Here is a 25,464-nt window from a genome sequence, read left to right as displayed (position 1 = left end):
TCACAACCAATAAACCTTCAATTCTTCATCAAAGGGAGTCTGAGAAAGATAACCTTCTGTGTGCTGAAAAATACATTTGCTGAATCCAAGTCCTTTTGGCTAGAGCTGCATGAGCTTACCGACCTCCCCAGTAGAAAAATTCGTCATTGCTAATTGGACGTTTCCAATGAATTGGGGAAATTAAATCCTTGGGAATGAATCTGCTTTCACGTAGATTTCCAAGCCCCCCCAAAAAATATCTTCCTCCTTCTTTCATATATATATATATATATATGAAATAAATGAATGGTTGTGTGTATTTGTGTGTGTGTATGTTCCAACATAATTCAACAAACTTGGTACACAGTTGACTTACTCTCTGGAAAAAATTACTGTGGGGGGTACGACACCCTTAAAACCCCTCGGTGTGTGTGTTCTGTTAAGATATAGCCTATTGTGCCTTAAAATGGCTTCTACTGTACTGCTGTAAAATGGCTTCTGCTGTACAGCGCAGTGGAGTTGCCATGGTAACAGCTTCACAGTACTCCACAAGGGGGCTCCCTCTGGTAAGGGGGAAAATCCAACTTAGAAATTATGTTTGGTCCCGATATTTCCCCCCTATAAATAAATACCTGGGCAATGCTGGGTTATCAGCTTGTGTATATGTATGTATGTATGTATGCTTGCATACATGCATGCATGTACAGTATATCACAAGTGAGTACACCCACTCACATATGATCTTATTTTGGGCTTGGAGTTCAATGCAAAAGTAGATTGTGTATATATACACATAAACATACTCTTCTTCGGTTCAATTATTCCGTGTGCCCTGTGCATTGTTAATTCCTGTGTTAGTTTGCTTTTGAAAAGGCAGTAGAGGTTCCGATCTTAAGGACTTTTCTTCTCTCTCTTTTCTGAAGTGTCACGTGAGTTTTTTCCAGGTCACGCTTGTTAATCCGTGAAAGTGGAAGGATCTCTGCCCTCTGCCTGCCCCGATCACCCCACCGTTCCACATTTAAAGAAACTGAGCCCAATGAAATTGGCCCGTCACACCTGTATCAAAGCTGTACCTGTGGAACTTCTTGGATGACACTTCCCTCCTCCCTTCCCCTCCCTCCTTCCCTCCGCTCCCACCTCTGCATTCTCTCTACATCTCTGCATGTGGTTCACGTCCTCCGTTTTACTAACCGCCACAACAGGAAATCAGGGGATCTCTGGGAGAAGCCCCCCCCCCACCTGCCTCGCCCTCTCCTTCTTCACGGGTGCTTCCACCCCTCTTCCCCAGGTGGTGAAGTGGTCAAAATAGCCCAGCTGGCTTCCATTGCAGGGGCACAGGGCCGGATCACACAGCCGGAGACACCGGTGACGCTGCAGTTCCAGGGGAACAAATTCACTCTGTCTCACAGCCAACTCCGCCAGTTGACCGCAGGACAGCCTCTACAACTGCAAGGTGAGCAGCTTTGAAGTATACTTCTGGGGAGACTCCCCGTCCCCAGCATTTTTCTCGGTTGGGATGGGTGATCTACCCGTGCTTCCTGGGACGTATTTTGGATTTTGCGTGGTCTTCCGGTTGTAGACATTAAGGGCAATTGCATCCCTGTTTGGTTTGGTGGCAGCAGTGCCTCAGATAGAAAATTCCTACAGAGAGTAGTGAGGGCAGCAGAGAAGATTATGGGAAGCTCACGTCCCTTTATTCAGGATATTGCTTATAAGCGCTATGTGCTTAGAGCTCAAAGTATTGTTAGAGACCTCCCCACCCTACCCATCCCATAGTCTGTTTCTGTTGCTCCCCTCTGGGACGAGGTTTCGAAGTATTTCTAACAGGACTACCAGATTCTGTTACAATTTTGTTTCCAAGTCTGGTAAATTCTCAAGATTCATTTTTCTCGCCATAAACATGTATACATCCAATCTAAACGATTGTTTCTCTGTGTCATAGAATATATGTGGGTATATACATACTTTTGTATTTACCTATTTATTTATTTTGTCATGTTTATGTAGGGTAAATTGGAGGTGGTGACCCTTTAAGAGCTGGATGCAACAAAATTTCATTTTTAATGTATGACAATTTGCATACATTCAAAGTGACAATAAAGTCTCTTCTCTTCTCTTCTCTTCTCTTCTCTTCTCTTCTCTTCTCTTCTCTTCATCAAGCTAACCCTCCTGGATCATTCCCATTTTGGAGATCCTTGGAGACCAACAGAATCCAGCCTTCATTAAGGCCACCCAAGGAATCCGTGGATTGTTTAACCATTCAAATAATTATCGATTTACAAGCAAAACTGAGCCCAAAATTTCTGCTGCTAAGCAAGGCAGTTGTTAAGCGAGTTTTGTTCCGTTTTACGACCCTTTTTTCCCCATGGAAGTTTAAGCGAATCCCTGCAAGGGTTAAATGAATTATGCGGCCTTAAAGCAAATCCATCTTCCCCCGTTGACTTTGCTTGTCGGAATCAGGCTGGAAAAGTCACCATTAGGTGATTACATATCCTTGAGACGCTGCAACCATTGTAAAATGTATGTCAGTTTCCAAGGGCCCAGATTTTGATCGTGTGACTGTGAGGATATTGCAGTGATGGTCAACTTTTCCTAAGATGAGATGTTAGAAAAAAATCAGTGGGACAGTCTTATTACTTCCTGAAAAAGTCAGTCCCCTTTTTCTTTCACTTTCAATTTCTACCTTCCAGGCAGTGTCCTGCAAATAGTTTCGGCTCCGGGTCCCCAATATCTCCGACCTCAGGGCCCTGTGGTGGTGCAGACGGTGCCCCAGCCAGGAACTGTCCAAAATGCTCTCAACGCACTTGGGAACCAGCACACAGTGGGGTTGCAGACTTCGTCAGGAACTCAGCCAGGTAAGGACGCTTCCTTTGTGTCCATCTTTCTATCTTACCTGTCCCAATTCCTGTATTGCTGTGACACTCAGAGCATTCATGAGAGAACAATGAACTTGTGCTGCCCGCCACTCACCCACATGTCAGGGTTGTTGTAGAGAGCTTTATTCAGTCTGTTCCCTATGTTCTGACTGAGGCTTCCCAAAAACAAGACGCCGACTCCTTGTCGCGATAAAGCCCCTTTTATTTAATTTAAAGGGAATTCCTCTCAAGCAAAGTCCTGGTAAACAGTCTTTCATGGGATTTCACAACAGACTTTTAACAGGCTTGGAGAGATAAGGCTGAGGGGGCTTTCCTAGTCAGGGGGTGGGGGGGAGATGCGGCTCCTCTCTACATGCCAGGAGGTCCCCCTTTGCTTCGCCACTCCTACAGAGTGGCTATGGTCCAAATTTGGGCCCTTTGATAAGGAGAGATCGGAGCTGATCGCAGATTTTGAAGATCAGGCTTCTGAGGTGCAGTTTAGACTGTTTTTAGAAACCTCCAGTGATGGAGCACCTGCAATTTCTGGTGGCAAGCTGTTCTACAGGTTAATTATTCTCACTGTTAGGAAACTTCTCCTCAATTCCAGGTTGTTTCTGTCTTTGGTTAGTTTCCATCCAGTGCTTCTTGTCCTGCCTTCTGGTGCTTTGGAGAATAATTTGACCCCCTCTTCTTTGTGACAGCCCCTCAAATACTGGAATACTGCTATCATGTCACCCCTAATTCTTCTCTTCTTTAGACTAACCAAACCCCAAATCCTGCAGCCGCACTTCGTATGTTTTAGTCTCCAGGGCTTTGATCATCTTAGTTGCTCTTCTCTGAACTTTTTTTCCAAAGTCTCAACATCTTTTTTGTAGTGGGGTGACAAAAATTGGTTGCAGTTATTTCAGATGTGGCCTTACTAGGGTTTTATAAAACGGCAAGGTAAGTAATCCAGCTGTTCAGTGAATCTGGCTTCCCCATTGATTTTAGTTGTCAGAAGGTTGCCAAAGGTAACACTGCAACCGTCATAAATACGCTACGTGTCTGAATTCTGATCACAAGACCGCAGGGATCATGCAGTGGTCTGAAGTGTGAGAAACAGTCAGAAGTTTTTCACACTTGAGACTGTTGAAATCATGAAGGGCCATGAGAAATGGCACCTTTTTTTTAGTGCCGTTGTAACTTCGGGCAGCCACTTAAAAAACTGTTGTAAGTGGAGGACTGTCTGTGTGAATGTGACCTGTGGCCTCCACTGTTTGATTCAGAGTGCGAAGCCTTATAAGGGGATGCTTGAGCCGTATAAACATTTTGATTGAGGTTTTAAGTTTGTGTTTGCAGGAAGAACCATGGGCACTAATATGGCATCGGGAGACTCTGCTTCCTCCCTGAAGTCTGGCATTCATGGCGGTCATTCACAGGTATGGCCACTTATTTTGCATTTGCGAGCCACCAAGGCCTCAGAATTAACATCTCTTTCAAATCCATTTTTGGAAGTAATGGAGTATGCCCCATACCACAGTATTAGGGTTCCTTCCTTCCTTCCTTCCTTCCTTCCTTCCTTCCTTCCTTTCTTTCTTTCTTTCTTCTCTCTCCCTCCCTTCCTCCCTTCCCTTCCTCCCTTGGCCTTTTGCACAATTTTATTTCATTTTGTCGCTATTGTTTGTCCTCTTTTTTCAAGGTGAAATTGCGTATTTTAAATTGTGTGTGTATGGGGGGGGATGGCTACACTTTATAGTTATTTTTGGTGTAAGCAAGGCTGTAAGTTTACAAGGCATCCCAGCAGGCAGCTGTAGAACTTTAATCTTTCTAATTTTAGAGAATTAATGATCTCTGCAACCGCTCTGGGCGTTCTTGTTTTTGTCTTCTACCAAGGAGTCGTTTGAGGAGAAAAACAGGCTTCTGAAGGAACGCTTGGACCGGATCTTCTCTTGCAACGAACGGCGTTGCTCCAGAGCTCCCGTCTACGGCAAGGATGTGCGTAGGATTTGCTCCCTGGTGGGCAACTCCAACACAACAACACCTCAGTTCTCCGCCAGAACCAGAAAATGGAGCTGGGCTGGTTTCGTCAACTGCGGTCTCTCCAAAGATCATCAAGACCCTCTAGGAGGGTTGACCTGCCAGCTGGAACAGCAGCAGCAGTCCTTGAGGGACACCATCGACAGGTGACTCCAAGCTCCATCCTTGGCTCGAGTCTTCCTCCCAACGATTCTCTACTGAGTTGTTATCAAAGGGCATTCTTGGCTCAGGGGGTTGCCTAGTTCAGGGGTCTCAACCCTTTGCAACTTTAAGTTGTGTGTGTTGTGGCCCGCCAGCAGAGCTGCCAGCAGATTTGGACAGTGAGGAGGTTGGGGAGAAACATGGGCCTTGAGATGTAGACTTTGGATGCACTTTCCATACTTTATACATTGTCTTCCAACACTGGGACATTTAGAAACCTGAGTCTACACTTGAGGTCAAAGAGAAAGGAGGTGTTGTGGCCTGTTAGTGGCCAGCAGAGCTGGAAGCAGATTCGGAGGTTGGGGAGGAACACGGGACGGTCCTGAAGTCGGGGGAAGGCTCTGATGAGGGCTCTGCGTCAGAGGCAGAGGGGGGGCCAGGGCGATATGCCAGTTATCAGCTGCCTTCAGAGTCAGACATCAGTGAGCCAGACAAACAGCTGGAGCCTGTTCCCAGTGTGCACACGCACAGAGTTGCCAGATGAAGGGAACAGTTAAAGAACAGGGGTTCTTTAAAGTTAAAGTTTAACAGTTAAAGAGACCATTAGTTCGCTTAATTGGTTTGTGACTCTCCAAGACTCCTTGCCAAGTTTTGCAGATATCTGCCTGGCAGCTCTCCAAGCCCGATAAGGTCTGTGACAGTAAATCCTCCCTTGAAAGACTTTGCTGGATGTGAATGAGCAGAATTCACAGTCAATTAATAAAAGGGGTTTTTGTCGAGTTTGCTTCAGGCTCTTGGGGAAGCCTCATTCAGAGCAGGTTTTGAAATCAGGCGGGTGACAACATGGCCCTGCCAGGAACATTTGCCATGGTTGTGCTTTGTTCCCAAGGGCACTCTGCGCGTTGCCCGCTGCTGTGGCCGCTCCTCCGTCTTTGCACGTGGCGAGGCTTCCCCCTGCTTACAGCCACCGGATGAAACTCCTCCGGCACAACCTGAAGGAGAAGGCGTTGCCGTACCTGAAGCAGCTGCATCAGCTGACCATGCCCCGGCTGCTGCTTCCCTTCCCTGACCTCCGTCTGATCCAGTACGATGCAGGTAGAGGAAACGCCTTGATTTCCACCTGTCCATCAACCTGACATGACTTCAGGCTCCCAGGCTCTGATTCTTCTTCTTCCTCTTGCATTGCAGGGAAGCTGGAAGCCCTGGCGGTCTTGCTCCAGAAGCTGAAGTCAGAAGGGCGAAGGGTGTTGATCTTGTCGCAGATGATGCTCATGTTGGACATCTTAGAACGGTTCCTCAACTTCCATTTCCTCACCTACGTGAGAATCGATGAGTGTGCAAACCAGGAAGAGCGCCAGGTCCGTCTTGCTATTTTTCCTCGTTCTTTCCAGAACTTGATTTTTGTAACTTCCCCCTGAGCACGCTCACTGTGGGAGGAAGCCCACTTGCACCCAGTGAGCAAGTTCACACACAGCATTTTCAGGTCTATAACAGAACAACCAAGTTGGAAGGGACCTCAGAGGTCTTCTAATCCATCCCCCAAGCTCAGGCAGGAGATCCTGTGCCGCTCTGGACACACGGCTGTCCAATCTCTTCTTGAAAACCTCCAGTGAGGGAGCACCCACAACTTCTAGAGAGTTCCACTGATTAATTGTCCTCACTGTGAGGAATTTTTTCCTAAGTTCCAGGTTGCTTCTCTCCTTGATTCGTTTCCTTCCATTGCTTTTTTTGTCCTGCCCTCTGGTACTTTGGAAAATTGATCGATACCGTCTTCTCTTGGGACAGCCCCCCCTCCCACAAATAGTAGAAGACTGTTCTCATGTCACCCTTAGTCCTTCTCGTCCTTAGACTTTTAGACATAACCAGTTCCTTTCAAACTATTCATCGTATGTTTTACTTTGCGTCTAAACCCTGTCACAGATGTCATAATATAGGGATGTCAAATTGGATTTCATTGAGGGCCGCATCACGGTTTTGTTTCACCTTGGGGAGGGTGATGGCGACGGGATGAGTGTGGCCAGCTCAACATCACTCGTGTTGGGGGCATCTGTGGTAGCCCGAGTACTCTGCCAGCGAAAACAGGCTCCCGAGCTCCATTTTTTGTTGGGACAGCTACTTGCAACCCTCTGCCAGCGAAAACAGCCTGGGAGTGTCACCCGCAGCTCTCCCGAGCTCCATTTTTGCCGGCAGAGGCACCGCGGGCCAGTCCTTCGCTGTTTCCAGGGTGACCTTGCGGTTCAGGTCTAAGCATGCCGTGGGCCGGCTCCGGCCCCTGGGCCTTGAGTTTGACACTCCTGTCATAAAACATGGATTTCTGCCTGCTTCATTGGGCAAATCCTACCAGGTTTAGTTTTTAAGCCAATGAGAATGCGGCAGATTATCCTGTATTTCGGTATATCTTAGGGGTCAGCAACCCGTGCTCTGGAGCCGCATGTGTCTCTTTCATCCCTCTGATGCGGCTCCCTGTTGCTCTAAATATGCGTCACAACCGCCGCCAATGTGCAACATCAGCCGGCACATGATTTATTGAGCGTTTCGACCCCCAGTAGGCCAACCATGGATAAATCCAGGAAAAGAAAAGTTTCAGAAGAAAACACAATGTTTCACTCAACTACATAGGCTAGTTTTGCGGCTGCTCAGGAAAAAGTCAGGCAGTTCTTGTGGCTCCCAGTGTTTCCTTTTCTGTGGGAAACGGGTCCAAATGGCTCTTTGAGTGTTTAAGATTGCTGACCCCTGGTATATCTGTATATCTTCTCGTGAGCTTTTGCAAACCAGTGTGTCCTTCCCTCCCTGTCAGGAGCTGATGAAAACCTTCAACCGAGACAAACGGCTCTTCTGCGCCATCCTCTCCTCCCACAGCCGCTCCACGGGCGTCAACCTGGTGGAAGCCGACACCGTCGTATTCTATGACAACGACTTAAACCCGGTGATGGAAGCCAAAGCTCAGGAGTGGTGCGATCGGATTGGCCGGTGCAAGGATATCCACATTTACAGGTGATGCCGGTGGAAAAGAAGAGACAACTCAGGAGATAAGGGCGAGCCTATAACGCTATCCCTCCAAATCGGGTTCTTAATTCTTTTTTTTTTTTTTTATCCAATACTGGTAGTCCTCGACTTAGGATCACAACCGAGCCCAAAATTTCTGTTGCTAAGGGAGAAATTTGCTAAGTGAGTTTTGCTCCATTTTTTTTCCCCAAGGAAAGTTTTTTTTTGTTTTGTTACATACTTAAAACTTCTTTATAAACAAAGTGTTGTCCAGGCTTTTTCCCTCTGTACATCTTCTAATTATACATAGTACATTTTACATCTTTTTCCCATTTTCCATTTCTAGTCATCGTATCTTCATTACATAATCTCCCGCTTAATTTTAATTCCTTCTTAATATATTGACAATATCATTATTTGCCTCTCCAAATTAATTATTAATTAATCACATTTAACATGTCCATTTGCATCTATTATTCTATTTCACTGTTCATAACATGTATCCTCAAATTTAATTTTACATATTCAACATTTCGTTTAATTATCCACAAATAGTAATTTTAATGTGTCCCCCCCCACATTATATTAAGCATAAACCTTTGGCTATATTCACTAAATTTCATTCTATTCTATTAACCAATGCTTCTCTTTCTTCTCTTTTTAAACATTTTCTCTCAGTTTCTCAGGAACTTCATTTCTCTTAAGGTCTTTTCTCTCCATCCATTTAAATGGTAAATGGGAATGTTGGGGAAAATTGGAAGGAAAAACTGAGGAGAGGTACTAGAACAATAGAATTAAAAAGGAGAAAAAAAATTGAAAGAAAAAATATAAAAATTTTAAGATCAAGAAAAAGTCAAGTAAATGAATGGAGAGTTTTGCTCCATTTTTACGACCTTTCTTGCCACAACAGTTAAGGGAATCATTTTTTTTTAAGTGAGTAACATGGTTGTTAAGTCAATTTGGCTTCCCCATTAATGTTGCTTATTGCAAGGTCGCAAAAGGGGATCGCGTGACCCTCTGACGCAGCAACCGTCATAGGTTTGAGTCAGCTGCCACGTGTCTAAAGTTTGACCACATGACCCTGGGGATACTGCAATGGTCATAAGTGAGTAATGGTTCGTAAGTCACTTTTTTTCTTTAGTGATGTTGTAATTTCGGACAGTCACTGAACTAACTGTTGTAAGTGGAGGACTGCCTTTTGTTATCCGTGGCTTTGCTGTTTTTCTCAGGCGCTGTCTTTAAAACCCTCCCTTTTAAAGCCATGCTTCCTCTCTTGATTTCTCTAGGCTGGTCAGCGGGAACTCGGTTGAAGAGAAGCTCTTAAAAAACGGGACGAAGGATCTGATCCGAGAAGTAGCCGCTCAGGGAAACGACTACTCCATGGCCTTTTTAACGCAGGTATCTCCAGCTTGGAAAGGGCAGGAAAAATGTTCGCTTGGGCCTGGTGCCTTTGGAAAATTCGGAGCACTTGACTGACACCTCTGAAGCATCTGGAGATGAAGTGATGTAGAAATATAAGATTCTCACCCCAGCTCCTGCTCTCCTAGCAGTTTGAAAACTTGCCAATGCGAGTAGATAAAGTTGACATAGGCACCACTTTGTTGGGAAGGCAGTAGAGTAGGAATAGGAGTAGAATAGAGTAGAATAGAATAGAGAAGAATAGAATAGAGAAGAATAGAATAGAATGAGGAGGAGGAGGAAAAAAGGAAGGAGAAAATAGAATAGAATAAAGAGTAGAAAATAGTTGAGAATAGAACAGAACAAGAAATATGGAAGAGAATGGAATGGAATAGAATGGAATGAGGTAAGAAGAAAGGATAAAATAGAATAAAGAATGGAAAATATAATATAATACAATAGAACAAGAAAAATAGAATAGAACAGAACAGAATATAGAAAATGAATAGACTAGACTAGACTAGACCAGACCAGACTAGAGAATAGAATAAAATAGAATAGAATAAGGAGGAGGGAGGAAGGAAGGAGAAAATAGAATAGAATAAAGAGTAGAAAATAGTTGAGAATAGAACAAGAAATATAGAATAGAATGAGGAAAGAAGAAAGGAGCAAATAGAATAAAGAATAGAAAATATAATATAATACAATAGAACAAGAAAAATAGAATAGAACAGAACAGAATATAGAAAATGAATAGACTAGACTAGACTACACCAGACTAGATAATAGAATAGAATAGAATAGCGCAGTTGGAAGGGACCTTGGAGGTCTTCTAGTCCAACCCCCTGCTTTAGGCAGGAAATCCTGATTAAGGACTTAGGCAAGAACATGAAATTATGTTCCATGCTGGCCACGTGACCACAGAAAATGCCTTCAGACAACGTTGGCTCCCTTGGCCAGGGAACGAAGATGAGGCCCACCCCCTAGTCTCGGACACGACAGGGGAAACTACCTGAGAACCAAAGTAAGTAAACGAGGGAGGTGAAGATGGAATAAGTCTTCCCTTCTATTCCCTTCTCTCTGCAGCAAACAATTCAGGAACTTTTTGAAGTTCACTCACCAATGGAGGATTCGGGCTTCCGGGTGAAAGCCGAAGAATTCGTCATGCTGTCACAAGAGCCGTCTCCATCCGAAACCATCTCCCCCAAAGTGGCCAGGCCTTTCATAGAGGTAAGGAAGGGCAGAGCTTTTCAAAGGAGGCAAGAAAGTGTGGAGCATTTGCGCTTTGGATTTGCTGGTTGAGAGTTGAGTTGTACAAAGGGGTACACAAAGATGCTTTGCGTTTTCTTAAAGGCTCTGAAAAGTACCGAACGAGAGGAAGAGGAGAAGGAGGAGGAAGAGGAGATGGAAGAGGACGAGGAGAACGAGGAGTGGAATTCACGCGTCCGGGATGGAGAGAGCGAGTCGGTGTTGAGACCTCTGGTTTCAGAACTCGGGAAGGCACAATATCTTGAGCAACCTTCTCTGCTGCAGGAACTGGTGGCTGTGGTCGATCAGGTGCTCTTGGTTTCCATCTGCATTTCAGATCTGAGAAGCATGTTCTTTTGATGTCCGTGCGTGTGCTTTTCAATTAGTGAGGGGAGTCCTGACTTCCAGTGGTGACACGGTGGTTAGAAGGCAGTACTGCAGGCTACTTCTGCTGACTGCTGGCTGACTGCAGTTCGATTCTCACCAGGCTCAAGGTTGACTCAGCCTTCCTTCCTTCTTTCCGTGGTCGATAAAATGAGGACTATTGTTGAGGGCAATAGGCTGACTATAAAACTCACTAAGACTACACTTGAAATACTGCAACCATTTTGGGAAAAGTGCAGAGAAGAGCAACTAAGATGGTCAAAGGCCTGGAGATGAAAACATAGGATGAACGGGCTGCAGGATTTGGGTTTGGTTAGTCTAGAGAAAAGAAGGACTAGGGGGACCATGATAGCAGTCTTCCAGTATTTGAGGGTCCCCCATAAAAGAGAGGGTGTATAATTATTCTCCAAAGCACTAGAAGGCAGGAAACAAGGCTTGGAAACTAATCAAAGAGAGAAGTAACCTGGTATTAAGGAGAAACTTTCTGACAGTGAGGACGATTAACCAGTGGAACAGCTTGCCACCAGAAGTTGTAAGGACTTCATCACTGGAGGTTTTTAGGAAGAGACTGGACAGTCACTTGCCTGAAATCTTTATAGGTTCTCTACCTTGAGTAGGGGGATGGACTGGAAGACCTCCAAGGCTCCTTCCAGCTCATTTATTTGAATCTTGTAAAACCCCTTGGGGGCTGTAAAAGCACTGTGAAGCAGCATTCCTATTCTACCTGGACCAGCCCTTGAAGTTTTGTTGGCATGATTTCTCAGTTTCCTTTGCTAACTTCTTCTAAAGATTAGAAGAGGGACTGGGCTAAGATCCCCCCCCCCCCCAAGCTGGCTTCAGGCCAAAGACAGAACTAGAATTCCACAATCTCCCAGTTTCTAGCTTGGGGCTTCAATCCCTATACTAAAGTGGCTCTCCATTTTTATGTCTTGCTCGCTTAAAAAAATAAAAATTAATGTATCTGATTCTTCCCAGCAAGCCATCTCCATTTTGCTCTGACTAAGAAAAAAATATATGCTTCTTTTAAGATTGAGTTAGCTCTACCCAAAGGTGCTTTTTCAAGAGGCAACTGGACTTTCTGGTTTTTCTTTGAAGTTGTTTCGCTTCACATCCAAGAAGCTTCTTCAGCTCTGATGTAGAGGCTTCAGAAGAAGCTGAAGTAGCTTCTTGGATGAGAAGCCAAACGTCTTCAAAGAAAAATCAGAAAGTCAATTGCCTCTTGAGAAAAAAAGCCTCTTTGCGACAACCATGATCTGGATGATGGAGAATCTCCATAGACATTTAGTTGGCTATCCAAGTTGTCCATTCCTTTGCTTTTTAAAAGAGTTACCGTATATACTCGAGTATAGGCCGACCCGAATATAAGCCGAGGCACCTAATTTTACCACAAAAAACTGGAAAAGTTATTGACTCGAGTATAAGCCTAGGGTGGGAAATGCAGCAGCTACCGGTAAATTTCAAAAATAAAAATAGATACCAATAATGTTTTTGAATATTTATTTCAAAGAAAAACAGTAAACTAGCGGTGTATTCAATGAAATACTTCACTCACCTCATGATGCTGATGTCCCGCTGTGATGATGATGTCCCGTGCAGCCGCGGGAGCGATGTCCCGCCTCCTATGACACACGGCACAGTGATTCCTATCATTGGATCACTGTACCAGAGGAGGTGGGACATCGCTATGTGGCTGCTTGCCATAACAAGGAGGAGGTGGGACATCGTTGCAGAGCGGCAGGAGGGGGAGGAAGGGGAATCGTAAGACAGCCCTGCATTACATTAGAACGTGAGGAGGGGGGATGGTGCGGTGCGCGCTGCGCGGCAAACTGACACAGAGGGAGGGGAAACTCACAGGGGCACTGGGCCATTCACGAGTGTCACCCAGCGGCATGGCCCCGCCCCTTTTTCTCCTCCATTTCGGGCAAATTTTTCACTGACTCGAGTATAAGCCGAGGCGGCTTTTTTCAGCCCAAAAAGTGGGCTGAAAAACTAGGCTTATACTCGAGTATATACAGTATGTCCCATTCGAAACTAAGAGAGAGATTGTGTTCCCAATTTAATAAACAGAGTGTGGCTGTATTTATCAAGTGACACCAAATTAATGCAAACCAAACATGGTTCTATATTGGCACAAGGAATGCGGTGGCTCAGTGACTAAGACGCTGAGTCTGTCAATCAGAAAGGTCGGCAGTTCGGTGGTTCAAATCCCTAGTGCCGTGTAATGGAGTGAACTCCCGTTACTTGTCCCAGTTTCTGCCAACCTAGCAGTTTGAAAGCACATAAAAAATGCAAGTAGAAAAATAGGGACCACCTTTGGTGCGAAGGGAACAGCGTTCCGTGCCCCTTCGGCATTGAGTCATGCTGGCCACATGACCACGGAGACGTCTTCGGACAGGGCTGGCTCTTCGACTTTGAAACAGAGATGAGCACTGCCCCCTAGAGTCGGGAACAACTAGCACAGATGTGCAAGGGGAACCTTCACCTATTGGCATTCGGTTGCCCGCTCCAAAGGTCATTAATCTGTTGCCCATTAATATTTTAATATTTTAAGCTATGGCTTCGCTTTGCTTTTTTTTCAGCTCACCCCCATTGAAAAGTATGCCTTGAATTATTTGGAATTCTTTCATGTTTCCGCTGAGGAGAATGAATCTAAAGAAAATGAGGTAGGATCTGTTTATTTATTTACTTAGTTTTATTGATATGCATCCTGCTGTTATTATTTATACGAATAACTCAGGGTGGCAAACATATCCAACACGCCTTCATCCTATTTTCCCCACAACCCTATGATGAGAGAGAGAGGGACTATCCTAACATCACACTTTCATGGCTAAGGCGTGACTAGAACTCACTGTCTCCTGGTAATTGGCTCAAAGTCACCCAGATGGTTTTCATGGCTAAGGCAGAACTAGCGCTCCCAGTCTCCTGGTGATTTGCTCAAAGTCACCCAGTTAACCTTGACGTTTAAGGTGGAGTATGGGTCTGATGATTGACCCAAAATCACCCAGTTGGCTTTCATGTCTAAAGCAGGACTAGAACTCACCATCTTCTGGTCATTAGCCCAAAGTCACCCAGCTGGTTTTCATGGTTAAGGCCGGACTAGAAGTCTCTCTCTTCTGGTGATTGGGTCAAAGTCACCCAGCCAGCTTTCATGGCTAAGGTGGGACTAAAACTCACAGACTCCCCATTTTCTAGCCTGGTGCCTTAACCACTAGATCAAACTGACTGGCTGATGATATGCCGGGAAGTAAGAATGTCAACATTATTATGCTGTTATTATATGTTGATAGGGACATTGTGGCTCAGTGGCTAAGATGCTGAGCTTGGCAGTTCAGTGGTTTGAATCCCTAATGCCATGTAACGGAGTGAGCTCCCGTTACTTGTCCCAGCTTCTGCCAACCTGCAGTTTGAAAGCACGTAAAGAATGCAAGTAGACGGAGGTGGGGTTGACGTCATGACGATACAATGTGCATCTTGGAGCTCCAGGATCGCAGTCGATATCTCTGCTGCTGGATGGTCCATTTGGACCTAAACCATCCCATAGAGACGGTGATAGAGAAGGGCACATCCTGTCGATCCCAGGGACACTGCAAAGTCCCCAGTAGGTCCAGGAGAAGCCTTTTTTCCGGTCACAGAGAATCAGCCATTGAAGCTGCTGAAAGTTGGGACAGCTCTAGAACAGAAGCAAAGCGGGAGAGAAAATGTGTCAAATTGGTGAGATAAATTTTATTATTAGAAAAGAGAACACCCAAAAAGATCAAAAGTAAAGTTAAAATTGAAGACAGAAGAGATTAAGCGGCACGATTAAGCCTGAGTCACACTTAGTGTATTATTTTTTTTTCTTTTTAATCTTTTTATTGATGGAATTTTTACAAACGCTTCTTACTTTTTAAACTGGACTGGGGTTTTTTTTATTCTTCTTCTATTTTTCCTTTTTAAATACCTATCGATTAAGACTTTCTTTTTCTTTTTTCAATGCTCTATCACATTTTCTCTTTAAGTACTTTTCTTTTTCTCCTTAAGCCTGGAATATAAAGAGGGGAGTAAAAGTAGAAGAAAAGAAGTAACTGCCACTTAGATGCTTGGAGGCTTGGAAACATTGTTTTTCTTTTCTTTCTTTGAAAATTTGATCTACATTTCAAAGTCTTTGAGTTTGTTTATTGAAAATGATAGTGGGAGGAGCACGGATTGTTTATACAGGTACTCCTCTAAGATACTATCAGTAGCTGGATTCGAGTGAAAAGAAAGCCTTGACTTGAAAGAGAGAAGATTGCAGTGAATTGGTTTGGAATTTAACAAAAAAGCTTTATTCTATATAGTGGCAGGGTTTACTATCTGGAGGAATGTTCCAGCATGGAAAAGAAAAGAAAATGACATTACAGATGATTATGCAAGAAATTCAAAAAATACAAGTAAGAACAGAGAGCATTAAAAAGAGAATGGAGAATATTGAACAAAGAACAGAAAAAATAGATGAAAAAATTGAGAATACTTATCAAATGATGATGAAATATGAGGACAGATTTCAAAAAATTGAAGAAAAAGGTGAACAAAAAGATAAGAAAAGAGGTGATATTGACAGCAGATTGAGCGTGGATGGAAAAGACAAGAGTGGAATATTGGAATGGGAGATTGACAGATTAGAATTTTACTTCAGATTCCAGAATATAGAAGAAAAGGGAGAAAATTTGGCAGAAGTAATGATAGAAATTTTGGCAAAGCATCAGTGATGACCAAAGGGAAGTTGATGGAAGGAACAGACAAGGGGTAACAAGTCTTTACAAGATATGCAATGGAAAACAAGAGATGTCCATATAAGATCTACCAAGAAAGCAATTAGAACACAAATACTACAAATGGCAGGCGATATAATACTGCACTACTATTGGAAGGATAAAGGATGATGTAATGAAATGCTATAATAAAAACTAATTTAAATTTAGTTAAACTTAGAATATTATGCATAAAATGAAGTAATAATAGTTATAGTCAAATAAATGATTAACAATGATAATGTATGCGCAAAAGTTTTGTAACCAAAAATAAACAATTTCATATAGAATACAATATAAAGAGGTAATATTACTGGATGGTTTTAGGATGATGTAATGACATGCCAAAATAAAATTTTATTCTAAATTTAGGAATATTGGACAAAAATCTATAACTGGTTGGAAAAAAAATGAGAAAATACCAATGCAAGAGGAAGTTATTCATAAAATAATAGAATGAGCTGAAATGAGTAAATTGACATTTGAAATTAGAGAACAAGAAGATAAACAATTTTATAAGATATGGGATTTATTTTATCAATGGTTAATAAAAAATATGGAAATGAAAGATACTAGAGAATGTTATGAATAAAAGAATAATAGAATGATATTGAATATAACATAAAGATATATTATTATTGGATAGATTGAAGATGATGTAATGAATTGTTATAATATAAATGAACCCAACATTTAGAATATCTCGTTTAAAACAAGGTATAATGATAATAATGTATACAAACATATTCGATTTGATATTATGTGATTCATATAAATTGCAAGTGATGACTATGGAAAGAATGCACAAAAACCTTGTAACCAATTGACACACTGTACGTAATGGAAGATGTTTTTATGTTTTGTTTTATGTCTTGTTTATGTTTGTCTAAAAATAAAAACTTTTTATACAAAAAAAAAAAAAAGAATGCAAGTAGAAAAATAGGGACCACCTTTGGTGGGAAAGTAACAGTGTTCCGTGTGCTTTCGGTGTTTAGTCATGCCGGCCACATGACCACGGAGATGTCTTTGGACAGCGCTGGCTTTTCGGCTTTGAAATGAAGATGAGCACCGCCCCCGAGAGTCGGGAACGACTAGCACATATGTGCAAGGGGAACCTTTACCTATACCTATTATTATACTTATCAAAGGAAGGCAAAATGTCTAGCCCCCATCAACGGACACAGGGATCTTTTGATGCAGAAATACCGCAATAACAAGCTCTCCCGAACCCACATTTTCTTTTTCTGTTTCTGTTTCTAACGTCTAGGTGGAAACAAGGACGGCAAAACGGAAATGGGAGTCTCAGCACCTGAAAGAGCTGAGAGAGGAAGAGGAGAAAACGCTCCTGCAAGGGAAAGAGGAAGAGCTTTTCACTTACACTCGAGAAGATGCCTATAACAAAGTAAACACTTTCCCCAGCTTTTCCCCCTCGTCTTGAAGGTCTGGAAACATTTCCAGGCTTGGGGGCTTGTCTGGTGCTTTCCTGTCACAACCCACATCCACCATCTTTTCAGTGCCGCCCTTCTCCCATTGCTGTAAATTAACATCTCCAAGTTAGCTCTAGCTGAGGTCAATTTTCAGGAGTAGGGAAGCTGTTGTGGCAGCGGCTGTCGACTTTTCTCTTCGCTCAGCTTTTTTCTCTTCTTTGCTTCCCAGCCAACGATGCCCTTTGGGGATTACAGTCTCCCTTTTGGAGGCAGTGGGGGATCCCCTTAGATGATGCTCCCTATTTTGAACTGGCTGTGAAGAGGGGATATTAAGAAGTGGGGTTCATTTTTCATAACATTGAAACTGAATAAACCTCTCTTTGTCCTTCCTCTCCTCCCCACTACCACCATCCCTGGCACTACAGGAGTATTTTTACGAAGGACCAGATGGACAAACTGAAATAATGCCAGTAAGTCCTTCTCCTGCTTTTCTTCCCATTCTCCTCCTTTCATCCTCTTCCTCCTCCCCTCCTCCTTCTATCTCTTCCTCCTATCCTCCTCCCGTTCTCCTTATCTTCCTCCTTCCATCTTTCTCCCATTCTACTTCCATCTTCCTTCCATATTCACCTGGGGTGAAATCCACTTAACTTTGCTACTGGTTCGGTAGCAATGTGAGCCCGCACATGCGCCACCTCAGCACATGCGCAGTATCTCCCGCGCCTGCGCAGACCGTCAAAAAGGTAAGGTAAGTGAACAGCAGAGGGGAGGGGAGGAATCTGCTGTGCAAATCCTGCTTTGTAGCTAATATAAATTGCACGTCACAGCTCATCATCAGAAAAACCGGTTCGCCCAAATCGGTTTCATTTATTTTACTACCAGTTCTGCGAACCGGTAGCCTTTTTACTACCAATCCAGGTGAACCAATCCGAACCGGTAGCATTTCACCTGATTCTCTTCCTCTCCTCCTCCTCCTATTCTCCTCCTCCCATCCTCCTTCTATTCTCCTCCTCCTCCCATTCTTCCTTTCTTCCCATTCTCCTCCTCCTCCTATCCTCCTTCCATCTCTTCCTCCTATCCTCCTCCTATTCACCTCCTCCTTCCATCTCTTCCTCCTATCCTTCTCCTTCCCTCTTCCTTCTCTTCAGTGAAATACACCCAAGCACGTATCCACATGTACAGTTTAGGAAACAAGGGAATGGTGTTTCACTCTCTTCTGATGCTTTTTGCAGCTTTGGACTCCACCCACCCCGCCGCAGGATGAAAACGATATATACATTGACTCGGTCATGTGTTTGATGTATGAGCCAGTCCCCATCCCAGAGTCCAAGCTGCCTCCCGTGTACGTCAGGAAGGAGCGCAAGAGGCACAAGACCGATCCTTCCAGTAAGCTTTGCATGGGATCCATATGCCTTCTGCCTTGGGTATTTGCTGCAGCTCTTGTCACCTTCGCCTCCAAGCTGATAAGACTCCATCCAAGTCATCTTCCTAGCTTGAGGCGTGACATGTTTGGGACAGACTGCATGCACTCTTGTTTGTCTCTTTACACACACACACACACACACACACACACACACACACACACACAGAGGGAGGAAGAGAGAGAGAGAAAGAGACCAAGAGAGAGAGAGGCAGAGAAAGGGAGGAAGAGAGGTTGAAGGTTTGAAGGTTTATTTTGTTTATATGCCGCCCTATTCCCTGAGGGACTCAGGGCGGCTCACAAACCCAAGGGGGAGGGAAGGTAAACACAAAGGAAATACACAAAAAGGTACAAGGGAATTTAAAAGACAATCAACAGTCACACAATTCAAGAGGGGAAGGGAACTCATCAACCCCAGGCCTGCACAGCCAAGTTTTAACGGCTTTACGGAAGGCCTGGAGAGAAGTGAGGGTCCGAATCTCTGCGGGGAGCTGGTTCCAAAGGGCCGGAGCAGCCACAGAAAAGGCCCTGCCCCGGGTAGTAGCCAGATGGCATTGGCCAGTAGATGGAAACCGGAGGAGGCCTAATCTGTGGGATCTAATGGGCCTTTGGGAGGTAATTGGCAGCAGGCGGTCTCTCAAGTACCCAGGTCCAATACCATGAAGAGAAAGAGGGGGGGAGGGGGAGAGAGAGAAAAGGGAGGGAGAGAAAGAGAGAGAGACCGAAAGAGGGAGAGACCAAGAGAGGAAGAGGGAGGGAGAGAAAGAGAGACAGAGAACCAGAGAGAGAGGGAGAGAAAGAGAGAAAGAGGAAGGGAGGGAGAGAGACAGAAAGAGAGAGGGTAGGAGGAGGGGAGGGAAGGAAAGAGAAAGAGGCAGACAGATGGAGAGAGAGAGTGGGAGGGGATGAAAGACAGAGGGAAAAAGAGAGAGATGGAGGGAGAGAGAGAAAGAAAAAGATACACACACCCCTCTAGTTGTCTTGCTGACTCTGACCACCTTCTCTCCCAGCCGTAGGAAGGAAGAAGAAGCAGCGTCATGGAGAAATTGTCATCCCTCCTCGCTCCCTCTTTGATCGTGCCACTCCGGGGATGCTGAAAGTACGACGGGAAGGCAAGGAGCAAAAGAAGAACATCCTGCTGAAACAGCAGACCCCGTTCGCCAAGCCCTTGCCCACCCTCGCAAAGCCGGCGGCGGAGGCCGGCCAGGACAACCCCGAGTGGCTGATCAGCGAAGACTGGGCTCTCCTCCAGGTGAGAGGCGATCTACCAAAACACCCCAAAAACCATCCCAGCATCTCTGTGGTGGCCACCCAATATGACCCAGCGGGTGCCATTAAGCGGCCGGGCACTAGATGTGATCTCCTTACATCACTTGTTGTTTTCAGAGATATCTCGGAGACAGCCAAGGAACCCCTTTTCTCTCTTCTTCAGAACGGTTTTTCCCCCTTCCTACTTTCTTAATACAGGAATGCGGTGACTCAGTGGCTAAGACGCTGAGCTTGTTGATCAGAAAGGTCGGCAGTTTGGCGGTTCAAATACCTAGTGCCCTGTAACGGAGTGAGCTCCCGTTACTTGTCCCAGCTTCTGCCAACCTAGCAGTTTGAAACCATGTATAAATGCAAGTAGAAAAATACTATTAAAATTTTAAAAAATGCAAGTAGAAAAATAGGAACCACTTGTGGTGGAAAGGTAACAGCGTTCTGTGCACCTTCGGCATTTAGTCATACCAGCCACATGACCACGGAGATGTCTTCGGACAGCGCTGGCTCTTCGGCTTTGTAACGGAGATGAGCACCGCCCCTTAGAGTCGGGAACGACTAGGACATATGTGCGAGGGGAACCATTGCCTTACTTTCTTAACATAAATCCTTAAGTCTATTCCTTTATTAGGAATGTCGGCAGCCCTGGCAAAACGTTTATCTTGCAGACTAGCAAGTCCGTCCGTCAGGGAGATGAATAGTCTGCCACATCTATTCATCTCCATCCCCTGCCATTTATCCCTAGAGCTAGGGTGGGGCTTCGCTAGCAGTGGTGGCTCTTCTGTCCCAAGGACCGGCCCATAGATTTCCACTGCTCTCCTCTCCTCTGCCTTCTGCGCATCCTCACGTCAGGCACTTGACCCAGCCGTTCCTCCTCTTCCTCATCAGCCCCCTCCAGACCTGGGGGCTGTTGACCTTCCATCTGAGGGCTGACAGATGGCCCAGGCTCTGCCTCTGTTTCTCTCTCTCTGACAACTCCATTCCCTCTTCCCACTCGGAGCTCCCAGGTTGCCTTGATGATTCTCATGCTGCCTCTTCATCTGATTTGGTTGTTGGAGGGGCTGGCGGCCGACAGGCCACAACAGTCCCTTCCAACTGCATTATTCCGTTATTTTGAGACCTTCCCCCCCTTTACTCCAGGCCGTCAAGCAGCTGCTGGAACTCCCACTCAACCTGGCCATCATGTCCCCTGCGCACACCCCCAACTGGGACCTGGTGAGCGACGTGGTGAACTCCTGCAGCCGGGTTTACCGCTCCCCCAAGCAGTGCCGCAACCGCTACGAGAACGTCGTCATTCCCCGTGAAGAAGGGAAGGTGAGTGCCAGTCCAAACTGGGGGGCGCTTTCCCCCACCTCCCCGTGGCCAAAGGGATCCGCAAGCGAGCGGGGACGGACGCAAAACCCCGTCCAAAGTGGGCTCCCTCTTTGTGACCGTGTGTGCCTGTGTGTGATGCTTTGGTGTGGCGCTTTATCCTCCTCCTTTTTTTTTCCTTTTTCCTTTTTAAAAAAGAAATATTTCTTATTATTTTGCTTGTTTAAGAAATTGCCAGGGTGTTTCCCGCGACCGTCACCGGCTTGTCCTCTTGAGCTAGGTTTAACCCCGATACCTCGTGGATGGACGGGCATGGAGACTGAGACCCAGGAGCTTGTGTCAAGGCTTTCCAGCATGTTCCCCAGTTCCTTTGGGGGGGGTGTCCCATCAGGGATGACAAAGCCTGTCTCTCCCTCACTCCCCCATCCCCCCTCCCCCAGGCCTCATGCCTGCCTCTCCTTTGCCCACTAACTCCATGAGGAGACCTCTCTGATTATTGTCAATGGAGATTCTCAGTCCTCCAGGTCCTGGTTGTCCCAAAGGTGCTTTTTTTTTTTCAAAAGGCAACTGGACTTTCTTGGTTCCCCCCTCCTCCCTTTTTCTTTTTATTATCATCATTACTATTATTATTACTACTTTTTTATTTTTGTGACACTAATCGCCTTCCCAAACCCATCGCGGAAAGTCAAACTTTGCTTCTTATTTTACAGCTTATGTATGAAGCGAACCCTAAGAAGAAGACTAAAAGCATTTATAAGGTGTGCACTTACAAATTGTTGTTCCAATTTGCAGACAGTTCCGATCTCTTTAAGCGTCAGCAGAGAATGGCGCCCGACCTGAAGTAGGAACGGTCCATATTCCCTCACACCTCACACCCCACACCCACCCACCCCCTCACCTCCCAATTCGGCCCTTTCGAAACATCCACCATTTTGTTTTCCGCGTCCAACGCAGTAGATTGTGGTTGTGGAACCCTTTTGTGTCTCCAGCATGCAGTCAAGCAATTTCCTCACCCCCCCTGGTTTGAATTCCATTATTTTTTCCCCCTTTCAAATATATATATATATATATAGTTAAAAAATGAAAAAATAAAATCCATCCACCTCCAAGAAACGACACCTCATTCCTCATGGTTTTAGTCTGGTTTCTCTCCCCCCTCCAATCTTTCTTCCTTTCTTTTCTTTTCTTTTTAAAAAAAAAAATTGGGTTTGAAGTAATAAAATTTTGGCTACTAGCTCTTTTTTTTTTGCTTTTCATTTTGAAATATGATTGCTTTGCAGAACTTTAATGAATTAATCCCTGCAACACCCCCTCAGGTAATGTATCACCTCCTCTCCACCACCCACCACCCCATTCCCCCTTTAAATTAACCCCTGCAGAATTCGAGCAGTACAATATAGCTATATTGTTAGAAGATGTAATGGTCCTTCTGAGTGGTTCTTTACAAATTGGATTAGACACACACATCATGAATACACATGCACACAAACCTCAGTGAGGGGTGGGGGGGAAAGCTCTGGCGCCCTTTTTCTGACATCACAAATATTAAGCCTTTTGGGTAATTAAGCTTTTTGTGTTAAGCCATCATAGATATTAAGCCTTAAGCAAACCTTTTGTGAGGTTGCAAATGAATATTAGGTTTGCAACTCGATTAGGAGACCCAACGTTTCAAGAAAAAGCTCTCTCTGTGTGTGTTTGTCCATGCACAGAAGTGTGACCAAGTTTGTACGTTAACCTGAGCCTTCCTTTGGCTGGCTTGATTTGGACTTTTACAGGTTGCACAGATCCGACCCTGTGGGCTTGTTAGTTGTGGGTTTTTGGCTTAGCCTGATGGCGTTCGACAGGGTATTGTGGCTGGTTTCAGCAAATTTGTGTTTAAAACAAGCTGAGTTTTCCCCTGACGGGGAAAACCAGTCTATGCTTATGGGATTGTTTATTGCCCCTGTGACAACCCTGAAAGAGACTGTATTGGAACTCGCTTCTCATAAATGCTGGTGTTACAATAAGCTGTGGTTAGTTCTGAAAAACAAACAAACAGAGGATTAGATAACGGAGGGATCTATCAAGAATTCATTCCCCTCTTTCAATTCGTTATCCTGAGACGTGAGAAAACACAGATTCAACGTTGGCTTCCTCCGTTCTCAGCTTTTGTATGAATTAGTCTTGTCTGACTATCTAGACATGGGATGGTGAAGCTTTTTGGCACCGAGTGTCCAAACCAGAACATGCATGCACGCACGTCTATGTGCACGCTGGAGCGCCAGAAACACGAAGACCAGCTGCCATGCTTGATTTTTGGTTGTTTTCAGGCTGTTTTTCGGGCCGTTTTCCAGTGCTCTGGCACCCACAAAGATCCGCTGCTCAGAAACCGGAAGAACAGCTGGCTGAAAAACAGGGCTGTTTTCTGGCTGGTTTTGGATGCTCTGAAAACCGGCCGGAAAATGCCCTGAAAGTGGTCCCAAAAATGTCCTGAAAACTGTCCCCCAAAACACCCTGTTTTTTGGCCAGTGTTGGCCGTTTATTGGGCCGTTTTCAGGATGTTTTCCGGTGGTCTGGCACCTGCGAAGACCAGCTGGCCAGCGTGTATGTGCGTGCTGTTAGCCAGAAGAGCAGCTGGTGGCATCGTGCATGCCCACAGAGAGGGCTCTGCATGCCACCTCTGGCATGCATGCCATAGGTTCACCATCACGGATCTAGACAGTCTCCTCCGTTCGAGATGGAATCTGTAGTCCAATGTTTCTGAACCTGTGCAACTTTAATAGATGTGGACTTCAATGCCTGGAATTCTCCAACCCAACCATGCTGGCTAGCTGGGGAATTCTGGGAGTTGAAGTCCACATGATTTAAACTTGCGCAGGTGGACAAACATTGGCTTGAAGTCTTGATTAAACCCACTGAGCCCAGCAACCATAGAGTCTGTTATCTAGACAAGCCGTATCCTGGGGAATTCTGGGAGTTGAAGTCCATCCTTTTGAAAGTTGGCCAGATTTTGAAACATCGGCTTAATGCCTTGGTTAAACCAACCCACTAAGCTCCAACAACCATAGAGTCTGGACAAGCCATACCCTAGGGAATTCTGGGAGTTGAAGTCCACTCTTCTGAAAGTTGCCTAAGTTGAGAAACATTGCTATAGATTATCATAATTGGAGAAGGCCAGATTAGGGAAGATTACTGCTTTGAAACTCCCACATGAGTCGGTGCGCAGACCAATGCCTCCCTGCTTCTTTCCACGTTGCTCCATATATAAAGTTTGTCACATTTGCTCATGTTTAGACAAAAAACAGTCGCCCACTTCGGACCAACCAGCTGTACGCCCAGGACGAAGGTGCGTCGCACACCCATCTCTACACAAACCATTTCGAGATCATGAAACTAATTGCTGGGAAAAGGAGCCCACCCATCAAACCCCTGTAAGTTCAATTAAAAGAACAATTGGAGAGAAAATGAGTCCTTTCCATGCTTAATAGGCTGGAATCCAGTTGGCATTCCCCAGATGTGATATTGATAAAGGAGAGCCAGCTGTAGTGGGGAAGGTCTTAACTTAGAAACCAGGAGATCGGGAGTTCTAGTCCTGCTTAAGGCATGAAAGTCGGCTGGGTGACTTTGGGTCAATTACCAGGAAACTGAGTTCTAATCCCGTTTTAGGAATAAAAAGCCAGTTGGGTGACTTCAGGTAAATCACCAGGAGACGCCTTAGGCATGAAAGCAACTAGCTTACTTTCAGCCACGTACCAGGAGACAGTGAATTCTAGTTTTTCATGCTTTAGGCATGAAAGCCAGCTGGGTGCATTTGGGCCAGTCCGTCTCTCACTCTCATCCAAGTCCACCTCACAGGTAGTTTGTAGGGAAAATAGGAGTGTCAGGTTTCTGAAAGATGCTCTTATTAATTCATGAGCCCCGAGCCAAGTTTCAAAAGAAATCCAGTCATTTATTAGGAATACCATTTCGGCAAGTTGCCAAGGAGGAGGAAGAACTATTGGGTATGTTTGCCACCTTGTGTTACTTTTAAAGTAGTAAGGGCAGGATAAAAACATTTAATGAACAAACTAAAAATACCAGCTCGTGTTAAATAATAGAAGTATGCACTTCTATTAAGACATAAGGAATGTCTTATGAACAAAAGGTGTGGCTGCCGTTGCAGCGATACAACACATCCCACAGAGTTCCATGGACTGTGTCGAAATCCAAGCTGCTGGGCGGTCTGGTTGGATCGAAAATCACCTCAGAGGGGTGATAAACAAAGAGAGCACACTCTGCTGCTCTCGGGGAGC

General features: G+C 44.9%; 1 protein-coding gene across 12 annotated transcripts in view; it reads left to right on the top strand.

Annotated features, from left to right (window-relative positions):
• Positions 1-25,464, top strand: part of EP400 (E1A binding protein p400) — an 87,944-nt gene that overhangs the window by 45,605 nt on the left and 16,875 nt on the right. For 6 of the 12 annotated variants that reach the window (XM_032228996.1, XM_032228995.1, XM_032228997.1 and 3 more), the window contains 18 exons: positions 1,268-1,432; positions 2,670-2,834; positions 4,173-4,252; positions 4,707-4,996; positions 5,881-6,086; positions 6,180-6,349; positions 7,789-7,985; positions 9,263-9,374; positions 10,461-10,604; positions 10,728-10,931; positions 13,586-13,669; positions 17,046-17,180; positions 17,631-17,675; positions 18,435-18,588; positions 19,633-19,874; positions 21,023-21,196; positions 21,904-21,951; positions 24,467-24,603. In XM_032228996.1, coding sequence (XP_032084887.1) covers positions 1,268-1,432; positions 2,670-2,834; positions 4,173-4,252; positions 4,707-4,996; positions 5,881-6,086; positions 6,180-6,349; positions 7,789-7,985; positions 9,263-9,374; positions 10,461-10,604; positions 10,728-10,931; positions 13,586-13,669; positions 17,046-17,180; positions 17,631-17,675; positions 18,435-18,588; positions 19,633-19,874; positions 21,023-21,196; positions 21,904-21,951; positions 24,467-24,603 — 2,752 coding nt within the window. The remainder of the gene's footprint in view (positions 1-1,267; positions 1,433-2,669; positions 2,835-4,172; positions 4,253-4,706; positions 4,997-5,880; positions 6,087-6,179; positions 6,350-7,788; positions 7,986-9,262; positions 9,375-10,460; positions 10,605-10,727; positions 10,932-13,585; positions 13,670-17,045; positions 17,181-17,630; positions 17,676-18,434; positions 18,589-19,632; positions 19,875-21,022; positions 21,197-21,903; positions 21,952-24,466; positions 24,604-25,464) is intronic. The other 6 variants (XM_032229001.1, XM_032229000.1, XM_032228999.1 and 3 more) reach the window with 2 other exon arrangements.

Source organism: Thamnophis elegans, chromosome 13 (assembly GCF_009769535.1).
Source record: "Thamnophis elegans isolate rThaEle1 chromosome 13, rThaEle1.pri, whole genome shotgun sequence".
In the NCBI taxonomy this organism is placed as follows: domain Eukaryota; kingdom Metazoa; phylum Chordata; class Lepidosauria; order Squamata; family Colubridae; genus Thamnophis; species Thamnophis elegans.
This window is presented reverse-complemented; position numbering and strand designations above follow the sequence as displayed.